The sequence below is a fragment of the Pan paniscus genome, chromosome 8 (assembly GCF_029289425.2).
Source record: "Pan paniscus chromosome 8, NHGRI_mPanPan1-v2.0_pri, whole genome shotgun sequence".
Classification (NCBI taxonomy): Eukaryota; Metazoa; Chordata; class Mammalia; order Primates; family Hominidae; genus Pan; species Pan paniscus.
The window spans coordinates 66,825,058-66,848,658 of record NC_073257.2 but is presented as its reverse complement, the minus strand read 5'-3'; the positions used below and the strand labels follow the sequence as shown (position 1 = coordinate 66,848,658).

The 23,601-nt window shown below is 35.8% G+C and overlaps 1 protein-coding gene across 2 annotated transcripts in view; it reads left to right on the top strand.

The window, feature by feature from the left end:
- PCDH15 (protocadherin related 15) overlaps positions 1–23,601 on the top strand; it is a 1,779,889-nt gene that overhangs the window by 1,052,465 nt on the left and 703,823 nt on the right. For both annotated transcript variants that reach the window (XM_055092816.2, XM_057298896.1), the window contains one exon: positions 2,649–2,714. In XM_055092816.2, coding sequence (XP_054948791.1) covers positions 2,649–2,714 — 66 coding nt within the window. The remainder of the gene's footprint in view (positions 1–2,648; positions 2,715–23,601) is intronic.

Genomic DNA, 23,601 nt, shown 5'->3' with positions numbered 1-23,601 from the left:
CTTTCAGGACCAGTATCATGTTCTGAGGTTACCAAGGTGAAAATGATGCAGGCTTGGTCTGAAGAAGCTCTTGTGAGAGAGAAAGACACATTAGTATTGTGCCAATGGGGCAATTAGTCCAATGGGATACAGTGTGTACTGCAGGAATACAGAGAATAAGGACTTAATCTAGAAAGACAACGAGAAGGATTTTCAAGAAGAGGTGATGCCTAGGCAGATTCTTGAAAAAGGAATAAAATTAACCAGGGGAAGAAGAGTGGAAAGTATATTTTAACAGTTGATGCAAAAAACATAAATTTGGTTTGGTAGGAATGGAGAATTAACTTTGAGAATGGGAAAGGCGGAGAGTGAGGAAGGGCTGGAATATGAAGATATTATTTGGCTTAGCTTCATAAAGCCTACCTTTAAACTTAATAGTAACAAACTGTAAAAAGGTTCAAAAATATTTATATCCAAATGTCCCCTTCTTTTATTATTCTACATTCTGCTTGCCCATAAAGTTGTTGATTAAATATTTATTCCTCTACCAACATTCACACTAAAATACATAATTTTTATCACTTTTCAGTAGGTATTATGGCATTGGCACACAGTGACATGAGTGTCTGTATATGTGTGTGTGTGTACATATGAGAGAGTGCATACCTTACAATACAGTGCTTTCCAAAGCCTAATTATTCATTTCTATGTACATAATAATTGGAGGAATTTTATAAAACAGTAAATAAATAAAGAAATGTTGAAATCATTTTTCAAGTAACATGAAAATTTGGAAGGCTTTAATCAAAATTAATTCGCACTAGGTGCAAATATTTGAAATATCTAATTCTACAAAAAGAAGCAGAGATTTGCTAGGCAGAAAAAGGCAACAATGAATTTAGATAACAAAATTTTGCTAAAAATACAGGCTACATTCCAGCAACAGTAAGAGGATTCATGTAATTGAAGGACAGGTTGCTTAATTCTCAATAAAGGATGTTAAGGCCATGTGAAGAAACTTTGTTCTTCTGATTTTTTTTTCATTTTCTCCAAAAGAAACATGTAAGGTTTTTGTTCAGAGGAATGCTATTATTTCACTTTTGATTTGGGTACATGAAAATCATTCTCATGAAAGGAATAGATGAATGCAGGATGAGAACAAGACTTCTGGGAGATCAGCGAGGAAACTAAATCAAGAGCAGAGATGACAAATAGTGTAGTGCTGGGCTCTGTAGGAGGGCATAAGGAGAGGAAGAGGCGTAATGAGTGTGAGATATTTTAGATCTGAAAATGTTATGACTTGGAACTCCTTCAATATTGACAAGTGTAAAGAGAGAAAATGTGTAGATCTCCCAGCTTCTTTGCTTCATATGAGAGAGTACATACCTTACAATACAGAATAGTGCTTCCTGAAGGCCTAATTATTCATGTATATGTACATGATAAATGGCAGAATTTTAATAAGTAAATAAACCTTGAAATTATTTCCCAAATAACACACAAATTTGGAAAACTTTAAGCAAAATTAATTTGCACTGCTGTACAGGAGTGTGCCATGTATGTATAACTGCACGACATAGCCCTCTCTGCCTCACAAAGTATTTCCTAGGAGAGTACTTTATATCTCAGAGATGCACATTTGACATCCTGCAGGCAAAGTTTTCACATTTCAACTGTCATGGATATTATAGCTCATACTATTTTTTATGTTCATTATCATGTGATACCTGGAAGGATATTAACAGTGTTTGAAATAATGAATTCATCATCACTACTGATTGACAGGCACTATTCTTAAAGTTTTTTCAGCATACAGATAACAGACTGTTCATAAGTAATTCGTATTTACCTTTTCGTAAGAAAAATACCAATTTACTTTATGTTATTTTCTAGTCTTTTTTTTAATGGCTTTTAAAATGCTAATGATGTGTATTATCCAGTGAATGTGTTAACATTATATTAGAAGTAGGAAATCTGATAGGGATTTTATATATTCTATTTCCACAAATCATTAGATAATGTTATTGTATAATGCTTTTTATATCCTTAAATCTCTCACTAAATATATACATATATTCTCTCTTCCTTTCTTTCTTCTATTTTTCTGATCTGCTTCCATTGATGACTCTATACTTTTGACTCCAGACTGGCAATATGAGGGTAAGATGACAAAAATAAAAACCCCAAACAACCTCATGAGCATTGCTTGTCTGTCTTTGTTTTATTCTCTTTAGAACATTATTAAAATTCTATTCACTCTCTCTAATTAGACCCTTTATCACAATTAAAGTCCAATTATGTTTGTTTCTGTTGTGATGCTTTAATTACAATTTATCCTTGTTAATCATCCCTTTCTGTTATTTCTTTGGGTTAAATTTCCATCCCATTATCTCTGTCCTGAAGGACTTCTGCTCTCCAGTTGTCCCTGCTGGTGTTTTCTCAGTAAGATTTGAGTAGTTTTGTGATGCACAAAGTGACTGTATTATGATGTGGTAAGGAATCTATGTGGTTATTATAAAATGTTTTAAATAATATTAAATGTAGTGATGCATATTAATTAGACTGCAAGATTTTCCTTTTTAAATATTAATATACATCTCAATGAATTTTTTTCTCAGTGTGTGTGCCCCTGCAGTCAATTCTTACTTTTGGTTATTTTCTCTCTTTAGATTGCAAACTAGCTAGGGGAGGACCACCAGCTACCATAGTTGCTATTGATGAAGAAAGTCGGAATGGTGAGTGAGTTTTTTATTTTACAAATGTCTTATCTAAGAGGGTTTTCTTCAGATTTTAATTCTCAATCTACTATGAGTAGAGGTACTAAAATGAAAGTTTCAACCCAAATCCATGGATAATTCCCCTCCAGTATGGGTTTAAATTATGCCACTCTCTGGAAATTCATGCTTTACTTGGAATAATTTATAAAAGTCTCATTCAATTAATATAAATATTTAGTTTTGGTTTAAAAGAAATTATTTGATTCAGAGTCATCTCAAGAATGCATCCAGATATGGGCTGGAAGTTGACTATCATGTATATAGTCATCTAACAGAAACACAACATATTCCTCCAAAGAAGTGGTCCACAAAATAAGCCTTACATTGCTAACTTCTACTGGCTGGGATCTGGTAAGGATCTAGATCCACAGCCGATTAGACATGGTGATTGTGACTGATTAATAGGAAAACCTAATGTGCTTAGAAAGCGGGAACATGAAATAAGGCCAAGAGCAGAGAAAGAAGTCTGAATAATCACTTGGGCCTTCTGAAGTAATTAACAATTAATATCTAATTCATATCAAGTTCTTCTTTGGAAAAACTTTTTTTCCTTATCATTAGTGTTTTTGTTCTGCATCAGCCGCCTTGACTCTCTGAACGTTAATGTAGAAATATTGAAAGTGTTTTCTCCTCAACTGGGCAGCAGTAAAATGGTTATCTCTTGGGACTCTGTTTCTATTTTAAACTAAGTATGTAAATGTGGTCTGTGGCTCATTTTGTCTGCTAATTACATGATAGACTCTTCCATCAAGTTTGTACTTAATATTTGTTCTAAAGTATGTGCTTGCAGTTTTATATTTTTTACGAAATAATTGTCAATTGCCTTATTAGAAAGTGACCTTTTTCTTGTAATTCAATCTACATGCATACATGTACTTTGAAAACCTGTATAGGCAATTCCTGCATCAGTTACTTCTTCATGATTGATTTTGCTGCATTACAGATGCTCCTTTTACTCATTTAAAGAATTGACACAGATGTATATTCCTGCACATTCTTTGAAATCACTCAGAAATATCTACAGTACTGCTGGCCTCTGTTTAAACAAATTTAAGTATTAATAAAATATTTGCCACATTAAGTAATTACAAAAATGTGAACATTTTGATTATGTTTTTAAAATCTATCCTTATTCATAATAAAATCATATGGAGTTACAGTTATTATGATGCATTTATGTAAGTTGGAAATAAATCCCAAATGTGTCTACAGTAGAGAAAAAATATTAAAATACTATAAAGTAAAAGATATATGAAAAAAGATTCTCTGTTACAGTGATGAATTATGGCTTCCTTATGGCTATTTTTAAAGAAAGAAATCTATATTTTCTAAATATTCCACAGTGAAAACAGTTAACCTTTTTAACCAGAAATAAAAACTCAGTAAACATAATGCAAGGTTTATCAAAAGTTTCTTTTCTAATTGTTAACCAATCATTTGAAAATATAAGCTGGGCTGAAATAAAACATTTAGTTTTCCTAAGCAAATTTGTTTTAATGTGTGATTCTGTATAGAGCTTATTTTGCCAACTAGGTAATTATAGCAACAGCAATGATGATAGTTTATTTCCTTTTGTGCTGATTAGATCCTACTTTTCAAAGGAGCTTAGGAACTCTACGAAGATGTTGCCATAGCACTGCTGTACAGTAGCAGGTGGTAAAAGTTCAATATTTGTGTTTTAGAAGAAAATGACATGATATAGTATACTAATGTTGTGCTCCTTACTTGGCATATTTTGTAGAAACTGCCAACTACTCAGAAAGCTGCCAGAGTTATTTAAGTCATCACAAGAAGTATAAATACTGATCTAGAGAATAAATGTTTTGCATTTCTCTTTTGCATTAAATTTCTAAAAATATGGTGATCAAATGAACCTCTGCCAGATATTATAATGTAGTGCTTTAATCATTTTTGTCTTAAAAATCTAAGGGAAACAATCCATGCAAATGTTTTTATATTTTTCTTTAGGCAATCTAAACTTCCCAATGACACAATTATTTTTGGCCATGTTGGGTGGCTCATGCCTATAGTCCCAGCATTTTGGGAGGCTGAGGCAGCTGGATTGCTAGAGCTCGGGAGTTCAAGACCAGCCTGGCCAACATGGCAAGACCCTGTTTCTACTAAAAATGCAAAAATTAGCCAGATGTGGTGGCACACACTCACAGTCCCAGCTACTTGGGAGGCTGAGGCATGAGAATCACTTGAACCTGGGAGGCCGGGAGGGGAGGTTGTAGTAAGCTGAGATCGTTCCACTGCACTGAAGCATGGGTGGCAGAGTGAGATCCTGTCTGAAAAAGAGAAAGAAAAGAAATAGTTATTTTTAGCCTTGCTCTATACTCTCTTAATTTCTCCTTTCCAGTATCTTTTAATTGGTAGTAATAAAACATGTGGGTTTCCTATTTTACCAGAATGATGAGCACTCATTTTTAAAGGCTTTGAAGCTTCTTTGAAAAGAAAGGCCTAACAAATCTTTAATCAGCTAAATTAGTAAATTTACTTGAAGTCAAATTGCCTGTGGCTCATTTAACTGATGTCTATTGCTAAATAATCTCTATAGCTAAATACATTCACTACTAAAGCAAAGCATCTAAATAGCTCATTTTTTAAATTATAGCTAATTGTTTATGTAAGTCATTGAGCTACATTTATAGAACACTTATTTATACACATGTCTCTATCTCTCAAAGACTTTTATAATTTGTGGGACGGAAATATTCTTTGTGAATATATATGTCAAGTGCATTTATACATATGTGCATGCTTGGAAGAATTATGAATTTAACAGGCAGAGATCCATAAACTTCTTTCTCATCCTGGGCTCTGTTAGATGCTTTCAATTCCTGATCTTTGTCCTCAACAGCACCTTAATGACAGATTCATTACATCATCTTGGGATGAACAAGAGATTATTTTCATCACAATTGCTGGTAATACTAAGCTTACGTTGTAAAGGGGCAAAGTGGACACACAAAGAGATATGTTAGTTCCTGACTACTACCAGAAAGCTCTTGAACTAGCATGTAGAGAGTATTTATTATGTAATTTCATTTTGAGGGGAGAATGGATTTAGAGAAACAGATCACATTATCTATGTTTAATTAAGTGAGAATGTCTAAAATACCTTTCTGAACAGATATTTTCTAGTTTCTCTTGACTCTAAGTTGCTTATAGCATTGAAGCCTTACTGAAAGGAGAGAGGTGGGGGCAGTTACTCTGGGACTACTTAAAGACCTGCCACTGAGTGCCAGCCACATCAGAGTCCTTGGCTGCTTTACAGCAACTATAGATTGACATTAAACATACTTTGGAACCACTCATTCAAACTAATTCTCAGAATCTGCCGAAGTGTACAGGCACTGCTACGTAAAGAGCAGGAGAAAATGATTTTAAGTCATGGTTAGAACACACCACTGTGACTGTACAGAAATGGACAGATGCAGAGACAAAAGGATATCACTACGTGAGAGATTAGAAAACCCACCCTGAAGGAGCTTCATGAATTTAAAGTTTAAAATATATTGTACACTCTCAGTAAATTTGGGAAATGAAAGGTAAATCTGAGTTGTCTCCATAATTTGAAAGCAACATCAACCAACGATGCCATGATGGACTCAATGAAGAAGTTTACATTTAGATTGTATAATTTTTTAAAAGTTATTTGGGGAGTGAGTTGCTTGTGGAAATTTATCGATGTAAGAGTGGAGGAAGCACCAAAGTTCAATTACTGGCTTTGAAATAAAGCTCATGAAGATTTTCTTTGTACAGAACTTTCCTAAGCAGTATTTCTCCATCCTCTCTTCCTTACACGGACTCTCTTGAGGTCTTAGATTTTACCATTCCCTGTCCTTAAGGCCTTTCTTCTCTAAATTTCCTTTTGCCATAAACAGTTATTTCATTTCTTCCATTCCTTACGATCAAATATTGACTGCTAGTCTTTGGATTTGTGTTGCTGAGACAATTGAGCTGTGAGTTTCTTCCCTGTTAAGACACTGAAAATCTGATCACTACCTTCACTTTTTAATAGAGTGCAGTAATCAACAGTATAAAGTTTCTTGGCAATTACTAGATATAAATAGTAATTCAAAAACTATCTTGAAAATTTTTTGGACTTAAAATATTTCCTACAGCAGTTTTCAAAACAAATATTCAAATGCCAAGTATTCCTACATTGAATTACTTATGTAATTCAACTAAATGTAAGTATGTCATGTGATTTAAAGAATATGAAAGTACTTGCTATCCCTTCATCTATGACTACTTCATACAAATTTGACATATATACTAAAATGAGCATTTATTTTATATTTATATCAGGTAGTGTAGTTTAAGCAAAGAATGTATAATTACTTTTCAGTATGAATAGAAATGAATCTGTTAAGTATATTCAATATAAAATTTTTATGAAATTGTTATAATCTATGCACTGTTAAAGTACACTACTTTTGGTTAAATTCGAATGGGTTTATTCAACAAAATGTAGATATATACTAATATATTGAGTGCTTTTTTAAAAAATCCACCAAAGCAACTTGCCATTGATGTCAAGAATCAAGATTTTTTTTACTATTGATCCAAGTTTTTGCTTTCTAGATTCTCCATTTTGTCATACAGTAATCCTTGGTTCTCAATCCAAAAATGCTGACCTGGTTAGCACTAAGCTCTTTTCATGTACCTCAAGACACATTGGAAACTATGATATTGCTTTTACTGTCATTTGTGTGTTTGCTTTTGAAAATTTACAATTTTACAGAGCAGTGCTTTGAGTTGTCAGACCTGGGTGCGGTTGAGAGTGTTGCTTCTTAAGTTGGTTTTGAGTAAGAAAGACAATAGTTCCTAGACAAAGTTTAGTAGTAAAATTATTCTCCCAAATTTGTCTTCATTTTTACAACAAAACAGCTGAAATAGAATGTAAGTAAAGACCACCTGCTTGCAATTCTCTCGTTCCCTGTTACAAACAATCTTGAACACATGCCCAATACATAATTTTGTTGTTCAATCAGTCATTTCATTAATCATTTATTTGCTTAGTTATTTCTTCAAGGTATGGTTATTGCCACTCTATATTGTGTGAGAATCTGTTCTGGTACTGGCGATGCATCAGAGAAGAAAACAGGCAAAACCACTTTCCACATGGAGGTAGAGACAGGGAGAAAAAACGAAACAGAGCAAGAAACCAAGGTGTGATGAACAACTGAGGAGGCAGTGATGCTGTTTCAGATAGACGACTTGTTTCTTTGAGGAAATTACATTTGAGCAAAACTGTATAAAGTTAAGACTGAAGATGTGAGCCATGCATTCATCCAGGGAATTTACATTATAGACAGAGGAATAAATTCAAAGACTCTGAAGATGAATATGCTGATAAGTTTAAGAAATGGCAAGAAGATAGCTGGAGAAGATGAGAAAGAGCATATGTGATTGAAATAGAGAAGATGGATGTTGATTGAATGTATGTAGATTAGTCAAAAATGTTTTTGACTTTTTAATTGATTTGCCAACAAATCAGTTGATGGTGACCTCATCTAGTAACATATAATTTACAAAGAATAATTCTTTTTTTCATCCTTCATTCAATGTCATAGCAGCGTATAATTAAAAATTCAAATGCACAACTGTGTGTAGATGTTTGTTCACAATCACAGATAATTGTATTCCCTTTTTTTTTTTTTTTTTTTTTTGAGACGGGTTCTCGCTCTGTCACTCAGGCTGGAATGCAGCAGCGTGATCTTGGCTCACTGCAAGCTCAGCCTCCCAGGTTCACGCCATTCTCCTGCCTCAGCCTCCCGAGTAGCTAGGACCACATGCACCCGCCACCATGCCTGGCTAATTTTTTGTACTTTAGTAGAGATGGGGTTCCACCGTGTTAGCCAGGGTGGTCTCGATCTCCTGACCTCGTGATCCACCCGCCTCGGACTCCCAAAGTGCTGGGATTACAAGCATGAGCCACCACGCCCGGCCAACTTTATTATTTAAAAATATATTTTACTCAGAAAATGCGTTAAGTCATTCAATTTGGCTCAGTGGTATCACTGCCTCATTTAACACAAAGTAGAGGATTATTACAGTCATACCAAAGGTCAATATGAACGTGATGATTTCTATTGGAAAGTAATACTTAGTGTCAGAAAATTTGATAGTGTGGTACCATCAAAATTAATAAGTGATTTTTGTTATATTACTTTCTCTTTTAAAAAATCATTAATAAAGAGGGAAGATTGAATAGTAGCAGCTTCACATTTCAGATAAATCCTTACAAATATATTTACTTTACTTGATAAAATGATCTTCTTTATTGAATATATTTTGGTGAAAATTGATTAATGTGCTTGGTTTTATCTTAATACTTCGGGACAGGCAAGGTGTGAGCATTATTTGTGAGAAAATAGCAAATAGCATCCCATCAGTATTCTCTATGGAGTTTATTCAGTATCTTTAAAAGGGTTTATTTAGAGATATGAGGGATCTTATTGACAACAGTCAGAGTAAATATTATAAATGACTTAAAAACAGTAAGTGATTAATTTTCTTTTTTGTTTTATTATTATTATGCTTTAAGTTTTAGGGTACATGTGCACAATGTGCAGGTTTGTTACATATGTATACATGTGCCATGTTGGTGTGCTGCACCCATTAACTCATCATTTAGCATTAGGTATATCTCCTAATACTGTCCTTCCCCCCTCCCCCCACCCCACAACAGTCCCCAGAATGTGATGTTCCCCTTCCTGTGTCCATGTGTTCTCATTGTTCAATTCCCACCTATGAGTGAGAGCATGTGATGTTTGGTTTTTTGTCCTTGCGATAGTTTGTTGAGAATGATGTTTTCGTTTCATCCATGTCCCTACAAAGGACATGAACTCATCATTTTTTATGGCTGCATAGTATTCCATGGTGTATATGTGCCACAGTTTCTTAATCCAGTCTATCATTGTTGGACATTTGGCTTGGTTCCAAGTGTTTGCTATTGTGAATAGTGCTGCAATAAACATACGTGTGCATGTGTCTTTATAGCAGCATGATTTATAGTCCTTTGGGTATATACCCAGTAATGGGATGGCTGGGTCAAATGGTATTTCTAGTTCTAGATCCCTGAGGAATCGCCACATTGACTTCCACAATGGTTGAACTAGTTTACAGTCCCACCAACAGTGTAAAAGTGTTCCTGTTTCTCCACATCCTCTCCAGCACCTGTTGTTTCCTGATTTTTTAATGATTGCCATTCTAACTGGTGTGAGATGGCATCTCATTGTGGTTTTGATTTGCATTTCTCTGATGGCCAGTGGTGATGAGCATTTTTTCATGTGTTTTTTGGCTGCATAAATGTCTTCTTTTGAGAAGTGTCTGTTCATATCCTTCGCCCACTTTTTGATGGGGTTGTTTGTTTTTTTCTTGTAAATTTGTTTGAGTTCATTGTAGATTCTGGATATTAGCCCTTTGTCAGATGAGTAGGTTGCAAAAATTTTCTCCCATTTTGTAGGTTGCCTGTTCACTCTGATGGTAGTTTCTTTTGCTTTGCAGAAGCTCTTTAGTTTAATTAGATCCCATTTGTCAATTTTGGCTTTTGTTGCCATTGCTTTTGGTGTTTTAGACATGAAGTCCTTGCCCATGGCTATGTCCTGAATGGTATTGCCTAGGTTTTCTTCTAGGGTTTTTATGGCTTTAGGTGTAACATATAAGTCTTTAATCAATCTTGAATTAATTTTTGTCTAAGGTGTAAGGAAGGGATCCAGTTTCAGCTTTCTACATATGGCTAGCCAGTTGTACCAGCACCATTTATTAAATAGGGAATCCTTTCCCCATTACTTGTTTTTGTCAGGTTTGTCAAAGATCAGATAGTTGTAGACATGCAGCCTTATTTCTGAGGGCTCTGTTCTGTTCCATTGATCTATATCTCTGTTTTGGTACCAGTACTATGCTGTTTTGGTTACTGTAGCCTTGTAGTATAATTTGAAGTCAGGTAGCGTGATGCCTCCAGCTTTGTTGTTTTGGCTTAGGATTGACTTGGCGATGCAGGCTCTTTTTTGATTCCATATGAACTTTAAAGGAGTTTTTTCCAATTCTGTGAAGAAAGTCATTGGTAGCTTGATGGGGATGGCATTGAATCTATAAATTACCTTGGGTGGTATGGCCATTTTCACAATATTGATTCTTCCTATCCATGAGCATGGAATGTTCTTCCATTTGTTTGTATCCTCTTTTATTTCATTGAGCAGTGGTTTGTAGTTCTCTTTGAAGAGGTCCTTCACGTCCCTTGTAAGTCAGATTCCTAGGTATTTTATTCTCTTTGAAGCAACTGTGAATGGGAGTTCACTCATGATTTGGCTCTCTGTTTGTCTGTTATTGGTGTATAAGAATGCTTGTGATTTTTGTACATTGATTTTGTATCCTGAGACTTTGCTGAATTTGCTTATCAGCTTAAGGAGATTTTGGGCTGAGACAATGGGGTTTTCTAGATATACAATCATGTCATCTGCAAACAGGGACAGTTTGACTTCCTCTTTTCTTAATTGAATACCCTTTATTTTCTTCTCCTGCCTCATTGCCCTGGCCAGAACTTCCAACACTATGTTGAATAGGAGTGGTGAGAGAGGGCATCCCTGTGTTGTGCCAGTTTTCAAAGGGAATGCTTCCAGTTTTTGCCCATTCAGTATGACGTTGGCTGTGGGTTTGTCATAGATAGTGCTTATTATTTTGAGATAAGTCCCATCAATACCTAATTTATTGAGAGTTTTTAGCATGAAGGATTGTTGAATTTTGTCAAAGGCCTTTTCTGCATCTATTGAGATAATCATGCGATTTTTGTCTTTGGATCTGTTTATATGCTGGATTACATTTATTGATTTGCGTATGTTGAACCAGCCTTGCATCCCAGGGATGAAGCCCACTTGATCATGGTGGATAAGCTTTTTGATGTGCTGCTGGATTCGGTTTGCCAGTATTTTATTGAGGATTTTTGCATCAATGTTCATCAAGGATATTGGTCTAAAATTCTCTTTTTTGGTTGTGTCTCTGCCAGGCTTTGGTATCAGGATGATGCTGGCCTCATAAAATGAGTTAGGGAGGATTCCCTCTTTTTCTATTGACTGGAATAGTTTCAGAAGGAATGGTACCAGCTCCTCCTTGTACCTCTGGTAGAATTCGGCTGTGAATCCATCTGGTCCTGGACTCTTTTTGGTTGGTAAGCTATTGATTATTGCCACAATTTCAGATCCTGTTATTGGTCTATTCAGAGATTCAACTTCTTCCTGGTTTAGTCTTGGGAGGGTGTATGTGTCGAGGAATTTATCCATTTCTTCTAGATTTTCTAGTTTGTTTGCGTAGAGGTGTTTGTAGTATTCTCTGATGGTAGTTTGTATTTCTGTGGGATCGGTGGTGATATCCCCTTTATCATTTTTTATTGCGTCTGTTTGATTCTTCTCTCTTTTCTTCTTTATTAGTCTTCCTAGCGGTCTATCAATTTTGTTGATCTTTTCAACAAACCAGCTCTTGGATTCATCAATTTTTTGAAGGGTTTTTTGTGTCTCTATTTCCTTCAGTTATGCTCTGATTTTAGTTATTTCTTGCCTTCTGCTAGCTTTTGAATGTGTTTGCTCTTGCTTTTCTAGTTCTTTTAATTGTGATGTTAGGGTGTCAATTTTGGATCTTTCCTGCTTTCTCTTGTGGGCATTTGGTGCTATAAATTTCCCTCTACACACTGCTTTGAATGTGTCCCAGAGATTCTGGTATATTGTGTCTTTGTTCTCGTTGTTTTGAAAGAACATCTTTATTTCTGCCTTCATTTCATTATGTACCCAGTATTCATTCAGGAGCAGGTTGTTCAGTTTCCACGTAGTTGAGCGGTTTTGAGTGAGTTTCTTAATCTTGAGTTCTAGTTTGATTGCACTGTGGTCTGAGAGACAATTTGTTGTAATTTCTGTTCTTTTACATCTGCTGGGGAGTGCTTTACTTCCAAGTATGTGGTCAATTTTGGAATAGGTGTGGTGTGGTGCTGAAAAAAATGTATATTCTGTTGATTTGGGGTGAAGAGTTCTGTAGATGTCCATTAGGTCCTCTTGGTGCAGAGATGAGTTCAATTCCTGGGTATCCTTGTTAACTTTCTGTCTCATTGATCTGTCTAATGTTGACAGTGGGGTGTTAAAGTCTCCCATTATTAATGTGTGGGAGTCTAAGTCTCTTTGTAGGTCACTAAGGACTTGCTTTATGACTCTGGGTGCTCCTGTATTGGGTGCATATATATTCAGGATAGTTAGCTCTTCTTGTTGAATTGATCCCTTTACCATTATGTAATGGCCTTCTTTGTCTCTTTTGATCTTTCTTGGTTTAAAGTCTGTTTTATCAGAGACTAGGATTGTAATTCCTGCCTTTTTTTGTTTTCCATTTGCTTGGTAGATCTTCCTCCATCCTTTTATTTTGAGCCTATGTGTGTCTCTGCACATGAGATGGGTTTCCTGAATACAGCACACTGATGGGTCTTGACTCTTTATCCAATTTGCCAGTCTGTGTCTTTTAATTGGAGCATTTAGCCCATTTACATTTAAAGTTAATATTGTTATGTGTGAATTTGATCCTGTCATTATGATGTTAGCTGGTTATTTTGCTCGTTAGTTCATGCAGTTTCTTCCTAGCCTTGATCGTCTTTACAATTTGGCATGTTTTTGCAGTGGCTGGTACCTGTTGTTCCTTTCCATGTTTAGTGCTTCTTTCAGGAGCTCTTTTAGGGCAGGCCTGGTGGTGACAAAATCTCTCAGCATTTGCTTGTCTGTAAAGGATTTTATTTCTCCTTCACTTATGAAGCTTAGTTTGGCTGGGTATGAAATTCTGGGTTGAAAATTCTTTTCTTTAAGAATGTTGAATATTGGCCCCCACTCTCTTCTGGCTTGTAGAGTTTCTGCCGAAAGATCTGCTGTTACTCTGATGAGCTTCCCTTTGTGGGTAACCCAACCTTTCTCTCTGGCTGCCCTTAACATTTTTTCCTTCATTTCAACTTTGGTGAATCTGACAATTATGTGTCTTGGAGTTGCTCTTCTCGAGGAGTATCTTTGTGGCATTCTCTGTATTTCCTGAATCTGAACATTGACCTGCCTTGCTAGATTGGGGAAGTTCTCCTGGATAATATCCTGCAGTGTGTTTTCCAACTTGGTTCCATTCTCCCTGTCACTTTCAGGTACACCAATCAGACGTAGATTTGGTCTTTTCACATAGTCGCATATTTCTTGGAGGCTTTGCTCGTTTCTTTTTATTCTTTTTTCTGTAAACTTCCCTTCTTGCTTCATTTCATTCATTTCATCTTCCATCACTGATACCCTTTCTTCCAGTTGATCGCATCGGCTCCTGAGGCTTCTGCATTCTTCACGTAGTTCTCGAGCCTTGGCTTTCAGCTCCATCAGCTCCTTTAAGCACTTCTCTGCATTTGTTATTCTAGTTATACATTCGTCTAATTTTTTTTCAAAGTTTTTAACTTCTTTGCCATTGGTTTGAATTTCCTCCTGTAGCTCAGAGTAGTTTGATCATCTGAAGCATTCTTCTCTCAACTCGTCAAAGTCATTCTCCGTCAGCTCAGAGTAGTTTGATCGTCTGAAGCCTTCTTCTCTCAGCTCGTCAAAGCATTCTCCGTCCAGCTTTGTTCCGTTGCTGGTGAGGAACTGCGTTCCTTTGAAGGAGGAGAGGCGCTCTGCTTTTTAGAGTTTCCAGTTTTTCTGCTCTGTTTTTTCCCCATCTTTGTGGTTTTATCTGCTTTTGGTCTTTGATGATGGTGATGTACGGATGGGTTTTTGGTGTGGATGTCCTTTCTGTTTGTTAGTTTTCCTTCTAACAGATAGGACCCTCAGCTGCAGGTCTGTTGGAGTTTGCTAGAGGTCCACTCCAGACCCTGTTTGCCTGGGTATCAGCAGCAGTGGCTGCAGCACAGCGGTGGCTGTAGAACAGCAGATTTTCATGAACCGCAAACGCTGCTGCCTGATGGGTCCTCTGGAAGTTTTGTCTCAGAGAAGTACCCGACCGTGTGAGGTGTCAGTCTGCCCCTACTGGGGGGTGCCTCCCAGTTAGGCTGCTCGCAGGTCAGGGACCCACTTAAGGAGGCAGTCTGCCCGTTCTCAGATCTCCAACTGCGTGCTGGGAGAACCACTACTCTCTTCAAAGCTGTCAGACAAGGACGTTTAAGTCTGCAGAGGTTACTGCTGTCTTTTTGTTTGTCTGTGCCCTGCTCACAGAGGTGGAGCCTACAGAGGCTGCAGGCCTCCTTGAGCTGTGGTGGGCTCCACCCAGTTCCAGTTTCCCGGCTGCTTTGTTTACCTAACCAAACAACTAACTTGGCAATGGCCAGCGCCCCTACCCCAGCCTGTCTGCCGCCTTACAGTTTGATCTCAGACTGCTGAGCTAGCAATCAGCGAGACTCCATGGGCATAGGACTCTCCGAGCCATGTGCGGGATATAATCTCCTGGTGTGCCGTTTTTTAAGCCCGTTGGAAAAGTGCAGTATTAAGGTGGGAGTGACCCGATTTTCCAGGTGCCATCTGTCACCCCTTTCTTTGACTAGGAAAGGGAATTCCCTGACCCCTTGAGCTTCCTGAGTGAAGCAATGCCTCTCCCTGCTTTGGCTGGCGCACGGTGCGCTGCACCCACTGTCCTGCACCCACTGTCTGGCACTCCCTAGTGAGATGAACCCGGTACCTCAGATGGAAACGCAGAAATCACCCGTCTTCTGCGTCACTCACGCTGGGAGCTGTAGACGAGAGCTGTTCCTACTCGGCCATCTTGGCTCCATCCCCCAAGTGATTAATTTTCATGCTACACTTGAGACTTTACCAAATCTTAGAAACAATCAATCTAAAATTTCTTTTCAATGAGTAAGTTTTATGGAACACTATTATAACAAATGTTTTCTTTCTGTTTTTCTGTTACTGATGATCCATTGATACCTCTACTAGAATTTCCATTCTGTATTGCATAGCAAATATGAAAGTTTTGCTAAGTAAATGTTTTATTTGTATTATTTGAATATTCTTTTAACACCTTGGACCCTGATGGATTTGAAATAATGTTTCACAATGAATAGATTTGTTTCAGTTAAAACTGTGTTTTTTTTTTAAAGTCTATTTTGAATCCCAGGAGAAAAGCAATTATTTCAATTTTATTTCAGCCAATTTCAAAATTCCAGCTAAATCTCACAAAATATAATTTTTATTCATACTTGTCCATACTTTTTTAAAAAAACTAACTGTATGCTACTCCTTGCTTTCATTTTTTTTTTCAGGAGAGGTAAATCAGCTAATATTCATGATAGATTTTCAGTTGACTAAAATACCAGCAATTTAAAATTAACAGATAATTATTATCCTTTCACATAATCCTAAATTGCTAACTTTATATATTTATCTGATTAAAAATCACTATTTTGTGTAAAGTCTTTATTATTGTTGGCAAATAAAACACTGATAGGAAGCTGTGTGAGCATTATTATAATTATATATATGTTCTCTTTAGAAGGAATCAGAGATTAACTTATTTCTGGGTTTTTCAATTATTGACTATTAGTTAAAATTAAGACTACACAAAGATGTGCCTTCTTCATTCTGTGATATAGTTGTTCAGAGATAGCACTAACATTTTAACAATATGTAAAAGAAATATCCTCTGTAAATCTTATTACATGAGTAAAGCACATAATTGTTTTCATGTTCACAAAGCAGTTAGAAAACAAGAAGAATTCCCTATATAAAAAGACAGAATTTTGTAAGCCTGTGAATACAAAGCCATGCTCTAGGGAGAAGACAGATGGAAGGTAAACATGCAAGCCTGTGGCTAATATTTTTCTGCAAACAACTGTCAGCACCTTTAATCTCAGAATAGACAATATTTGGATCATTATATTACATGCAATTTCTGTGAGGGCAAAAACTATCTTTTTTGATTCATTGCTGTAATCCAAGAATTGCTCCAGGTACATAGTAGGCATTTCAAATGCTGTTTTTTTGAGAAAGTGAACCATTAACATTAACCTGAATTTCACAAATAACAGCTGCATCAGACTTAAATGAGACTTACCTGCCTATTTAGGATAGTTTGGAGTATTAATATGATTAAGATTTTTTAACATAATTAATCTTTAATCAAAATTCATCTTGCATGTATAAAAATACATACTGTGATTCTTTTTAATTTCAAGTATGTTTTTGCTTGCATTGTCATGTCTACAATGATGACAAAAATTTTGTTTTGTGTTCAATAAGATGTTTTTGAAATAATAGAAAATAATATAACAATATTCTAATGTGAGGGAATACTGGTGTGTTTGTGTGCAGACATATAAAATTAGACTGAATATTATTTTAGCCAGGCATTGGGGCGTGCACCTGTAATCTCAGCTACTTGGGAGGCCTAGGCATGAGAATCACTTAAACCCAGGAGGCAGAGTTTGCAGTGAGCCGAGATTGCACCACTGCACTCCAGCCCAGGTGACAGAGTGAGACTATGTCTCATAAATAAATAAATAAATAAATAAATAAATAAATAAACGAAATGGAATATTTGGCCAAATCAAAGAAAAATAAATCTAACACTAAAATATTTTAAAACCCATACTATCACAAATTAAAGTATAAAATATACATATTTTATGTATTCATATTTTTAAAATGTTTTGTACATTTAAGAATATTTCATAAAATGAAAAAATCTGATTATTCAGATAACCAGGTAAATTTATAAAATTATATTTTATTTTAGTGGTATTAGATAATTTCATATGACAGATGAAGTTTATCAGCCTTGTCATGTGGTATGATTTAATGGCTGTGTAAAAATGCTGTCTAATTCTTGGAAAATGGCTCGCTTTCGTTTTTAACTTTTGATGGTAAAATCTTCACTTAAGTCTTTTAGGCTTTAAGGGAAGTTAGATAAAGTAGACACGTGCATCATGAAATGACATTTTTAAAGAGTATAATTAGACAGAATATAATATTTTGAATTAAAATAATGGAAAGTCAAATTATACTTTCATTAATAATTTGCTGTCTGTTCCACGTGTTAGTAATTTTAAAAAATAACTATTCTGCATGAGTACATATTTTTATTTAAAACCTCTAAGAAACTGCAAATGATTTAACAAACATCAATATGTTATGTGAGTTTGCAGTTCATGAAATGAGGAAAAAACCCATTTGCCATTTGACATTTCTAGTTTAAAATTAAGATTAAATTTTCAGAAGTAGTAACTAAATTTCGATAACCCTTTCTTCATTAAAAAATTAAAATGAAATATAATGCCGTTTTTGTATGATAGCAAGATATTATTGTATGTACAGTTAATTGGTAGACATATATGCATCATCCCCCAATAATACACACACACACACACACACACACACACACGCACACACATAATGCCAGAAATGTCTATACCATGTTCAAAAATCAATGGAGTTTTAAAATATTCAAGCTATGATAGGTTTCCTGAAACCATACCCGCATCTACACTAGTGAAGAAAGAATACTCTGTACTTTTAAATTTAATAAGAACTCTTACTCAAATTTCAGTAATCCATATTAAATTTATATCATGGAAACTTTATGTTGTATTAGACATCTTGGTGGACAGAAAGATATCTGGAGGTCAAGAACCCTAGAAGGGGTGTTTTGAATTTTCTCTTAAGAAATAAATTGTTGGCTTTTGACATTATAAATAACAACACCAAATGTCAACTTGGAATTTGAAAGATGAAATCTCTGGGTTTTCATTATTGAGCTCGATTAGCAGGTATTACTTCTTTTATAAAATCAAGGGTTATGGTATGTTTTCTTAAATGTTTGGTTAGTGTCCAACTGGGCTTCAAAGTTCATTTGAAAACACTCTCCCAAAGAAAAAAAAATAAGCATTCACATACCTTATTTGACCCAAAATTTCAAAACATTTTGGGGTCATAGAAAACATATCTAGGGACTTGTATTAAACAATGCTATTAAAAATGTATAGAGAAAATTTGAAACTAAAAATATAGTAGCTATATAAATCTATTTCAGTCATATTTTAGAAAGTTAGACTAGATATGTGTTTGGTTTGAGACTGAGAGTTAAAATTCCAGGAGTTCAAAGACTATTTTCCAAATTTAATGTGACCACCCAAATGCATTATCCATAAAGTGACCGTGTGATATATCACATAAACTGAAGACATCAGTTGAGACTTAATATGGAAACAAACAACACAATAATCAATATGAATCAAGATTTTCTGTAAAAAATAAACTCTACAAAACTGGGATTTGATGTAGCAATCTGCGAAGTGCTATTCTCTCTGTTTCTGGTGGTAGGCGTGAAGAAGCTGCAGGTCACCTAGGCTGGCAGCTGGGAAGGAAAAGTTAGTGTGAATCAGAGGAGAGTGAGGGCAAACTGATATCCATGAAGCCAAATTAGAGTCCATGGGGACAATAATTTTAACCCATATCTGTTACCACCTTTAACCTGTATGCTACTAACTACTTCATACTGACAAGGAAAGTCAGCAGGTCAGCAACAGCATGCAAGAGCAGAACAGGGTACCCACACGAGGTACAATGGGTGCTGCCGCAATTTTAACAGGAAAAAAAATTATTCTTAAAAATATGGTTTCACTAAAGTTTCCCCTCAAATTGACATCAATCTATTCCATTTTAAATCACATTTACATTCCAAATAAAGGTAACGGTAAAATCATGCTTCTTTCCAAGGTGATGCATCTATCCTTCTACCAACTGAAAGCACACTAACCATCACTCTGAAAGTGGATACAAACTCACAAAAGTCATTTGTTCACCAGTGGGCGATGTTCATTCCACTTCTGATACACCTCTCCCTCTTTAGTATCATATGAGTTAAATACGGTGACATAAAGTTAATTACTATTATCATATTTTTATGTTAGATGGCAGGAGACGTGGAAAAAAGGGAAACTTTGGTTAATCTTTTTGAAATACATTCACACCAAAATAAGAAAGAACTTTTCATAATTATCACAATTCTTTTTTTTTTTTTTTTGGTTTTTTTTTTTATTATTATACTTTAAGTTTTAGGGTACATGTGCACATTGTGCAGGTTAGTTACATATGTATACATGTGCCATGCTGGTGCGCTGCACCCACTAACTCGTCATCTAGCATTAGGTATATCTCCCAATGCTATCCCTCCCCCCTCCCCCCTCCCCACCACAGTCCCCAGAGTGTGATATTCCCCTTCCTGTGTCCATGTGATCTCATTGTTCAATTCCCACCTATGAGTGAGAATATGCGGTGTTTGGTTTTTTGTTCTTGCGATAGCTTACTGAGAATGATGGTTTCCAGTTTCATCCATGTCCCTACAAAGGACATGAACTCATCATTTTTTATGGCTGCATAGTATTCCATGGTGTATATGTGCCACATTTTCTTAATCCAGTCTATCATTGTTGGACGTTTGGGTTGGTTCCAAGTCTTTGCTATTGTGAATAATGCCGCAATAAACATACGTGTGCATGTGTCTTTATAGCAGCATGATTTATAGTCATTTGGGTATATACCCAGTAATGGGATGGCTGGGTCAAATGGTATTTCTAGTTCTATTTATGTTTGCAATTGGCCACATGGTCATAGCTTGTTTATAGCTTCCTTCTTGTACTACCTATTTCATTATTACTTTTATTTTAACCAGGTCATCAGGTCCTTTTATCTGAAACAATGACCTGAAATTTTGTTCCTGAAGAGCCTTGGCCATTAGTAGTTCTTCCTGTGTTAGTCTATTGTAGTTTTCCAATAACTTTGATCACAACACAAGGGAGTACTAAGGGGACCCACTTGATCTCCTACAAATGGTTTCACTTATCCATCTGCTGAAGTTACTCTTTGGTTAGCACCTATATGTGACACAAATGTCTTTAAGCTCTGTACCCAAGTAGAGAGAATTAATCACATAAATCTTCTTCAGACCTCCCTATCACCGATGCTCCAATTATGTTCAAGTACTGTCAGCCAAACTATTAACTTTTCCCAGGGCATCAGGGTAGATATGTTCTTTGGCTATCACTCTTTTCAGGAGAAATGAAGAACCAAATATACTGCTCAAAGTTCTGCTGATGTCAAGGGTTTGGCTTTACCACTAACTTCTTTAGGGCTCTGCATAAAGACAATCAGGAAAAGTGAATAAACAAACAGAAATAAAAGCAATTTTTTGACTGTGTATTTGAAACTGAACAAAACCACATTCATTCAACCAATGGAACAAGGAGCAATAGCTCCCTTCAAAGTATATTTATGCCAAGGATTTGTGTAGATTAGTGAAGTGACTGAGTCTGGCCGACTTCTCCAAGAGTTTTGGAAAAGTTTTTACATCCTAAGTGCCATCCAGAACATCGCAACAGCATGGGAAGAAGTCACACAGCAGTGCATGATCGGCATGTGGAAGAAAGTTTTGAAGACATATGTGAACACATTCAAAAGCTTTAACAAAGACTCTGCTGTTGATGAATAGTAGGTAACAAGTTATTAGCACTTGAGAAACAGCTAAAATTGGGTATTGATGAGGAGGATATTCATGGGTTTGTTGGCATTGAGTTTTCAAGTGATCAAACTGTAGGAAGAAAGAAGTAAAGAAGTTGAGGCAGAGGAAGAAGTTAAACCGGAGGAACCAAGAAAGTGTACAGCAAAGAAACCTGTGGAGGCCTTTGCTGCATTCAGCAGTGGCATACAGATGTTAAAGAAATGGCACGTCAATTAGGAGAGACTCATGAGAACTGACAGGCAGAGACACAGTGCTCTTGCTTGTTACAGAAAGATATGTAATAATAAGAAATAAGCTGTACAATCAATACTTGCTATCTTTCCAAAGAACACTGTGAATTCAGAAAAAGAGGTTTAATGGACTCACAGATCCACACAGCTGTGGAGGCCTCACAATCATGGTGGAAGACAAAAAGCACATCTTTCATGGTGGCAGACAAGAGAGAAAATGAGAGCCAAGTGAAAGGGGAAACCCCTTATAAAACCATCAGATCTCATGAGACTTATTCACTACCACGAGAACAGTATGGGGGAAACCACCCCCATGATTCAATTATCTCCCACTGGGTCCCTCTCACAATACGTGGAAATTATGGGAGCTACAATTCAAGATGAGGTTTGGGTGGGGACACAGAGAAACCATATCAAACTCTAGACCATCAATAAGTGTCAATAACCAGTTTCTTCTACAGGTGGAACATCCCTAATCTGAAAATTTGAAATCTGAAATTCTCTAAAATCTGAAAATTTTTGAGCACCAACATGACGTCACAGGAAGAAAATTCAACATATGACCTCATGTAAAAACATCACAAAATTATTTAAAATATTATTTAAAGTTACCTTTAGGCTATGTGTGTATACATGAAATGTAAATGACTTTTGCATTTTGACATGGGTCCCCTTTCCATGATATCTCATTATGTAATACAAATATTCCAGTATTCAAAAAAATCTGAAATCTGAACCACTTCCTATCCCAAGCATTTCAGGTAAGGGTTACTCAACCTGTACCAGCTATTTTTGAACCTCATCAGAAGAAGGAGAAATTGATGACTCTGTTGCTGTAGCATCTCCATCATCCAGCAATTAATTTTAGTTCAATGCTTCAAACACTCTTTATGTCCACTGGGGTTTCAGTTATGTACATGAATGATGAACACCCATATAACCATTCTGTTTTTCACTTCAGTGCCATATTCAATGAATCACATCAGATATTCAACACTTAATTATGAAATAAGCATTTGATTTTGCCCAAATGTAGACCAATATAAGTGGTCTGAGCACATTTAAGGTAGGCTATGTTATGCTATGACATTTAGTAGGTTGGGTAGATGAAATCCATCTTAGGCTTAGGGTATTTTAACTTATGATGGGTTTATTGAATATAATCTCATCATAAGTCGAAGAGCATCTGTACTAGAGTATGACTGAGGCTTGCCCAGTTTTTTTCTTGTTTTTAATTCCATGGTACTATATTGACTTCAAGAGCATTGCCCTTAACCATGCTGCAATGCCTCTAAGTGAAAGATAAGGATATCTACTCTGTTTGAGTAAATGTATGATAGTGTGCTGGCTAAGGTTTTTGATGTGTAAAATACAGTAAAAATTACTTACAATGTTTGGTGATAAGAAAATAAATATCTTTGAGTCACATGCAGTAGGATGTTAACTCCAGATACTCTATGTCCTAGTTACATGATCTTGGGAAAATTAATTTCTCTGATTCTTAATTTTTCTAACTATAAAATGGGAAATGTTCGTCTTGGGGATGTGTTATGCAGGTTAGAGGAAGTAATGTTCACAGTGCTCCTGGTATACAGTAGAGACTTAGTAAATGGAAACTATTATTATTGGCACCATTACTCTCAGTACTAAGATAATCACTAATTTAAACATAATATTTGTGCTATGAGTATCCTAAAAGTTGGAAAATTCATACTGAAATTTTAATATGAAGAAATTGAGGCTTAGAGAAAGGAAGCAGCTTTTGAAATAAGTTATTGCCAAATTAGTGCTGTTAAAGTGATTAACAGTATTTAAAAATCAGATTCCACAGACACATTGTTAAGTTTCAGATCTTGACTTATACTTGCTTACTTGCTTGGGAAACTTACTTACCTTTTTATATTTCAGTACTCTCATCTGTTAAATAGGAGCAATAACATATCCACCATTACTGCTTGATGTGAGAGATCATATGAGTAAAATGCATGTAAATTTGTTATGCACTTTATGAAGCAAAAAGAATCTAATAAATATTAGCTGCAAGTGTTCTCAGAGGTTTTCATTTTTTCTTTCCATATACCATACTGTGCTCCTAGTAGCTGAAGGAAGCA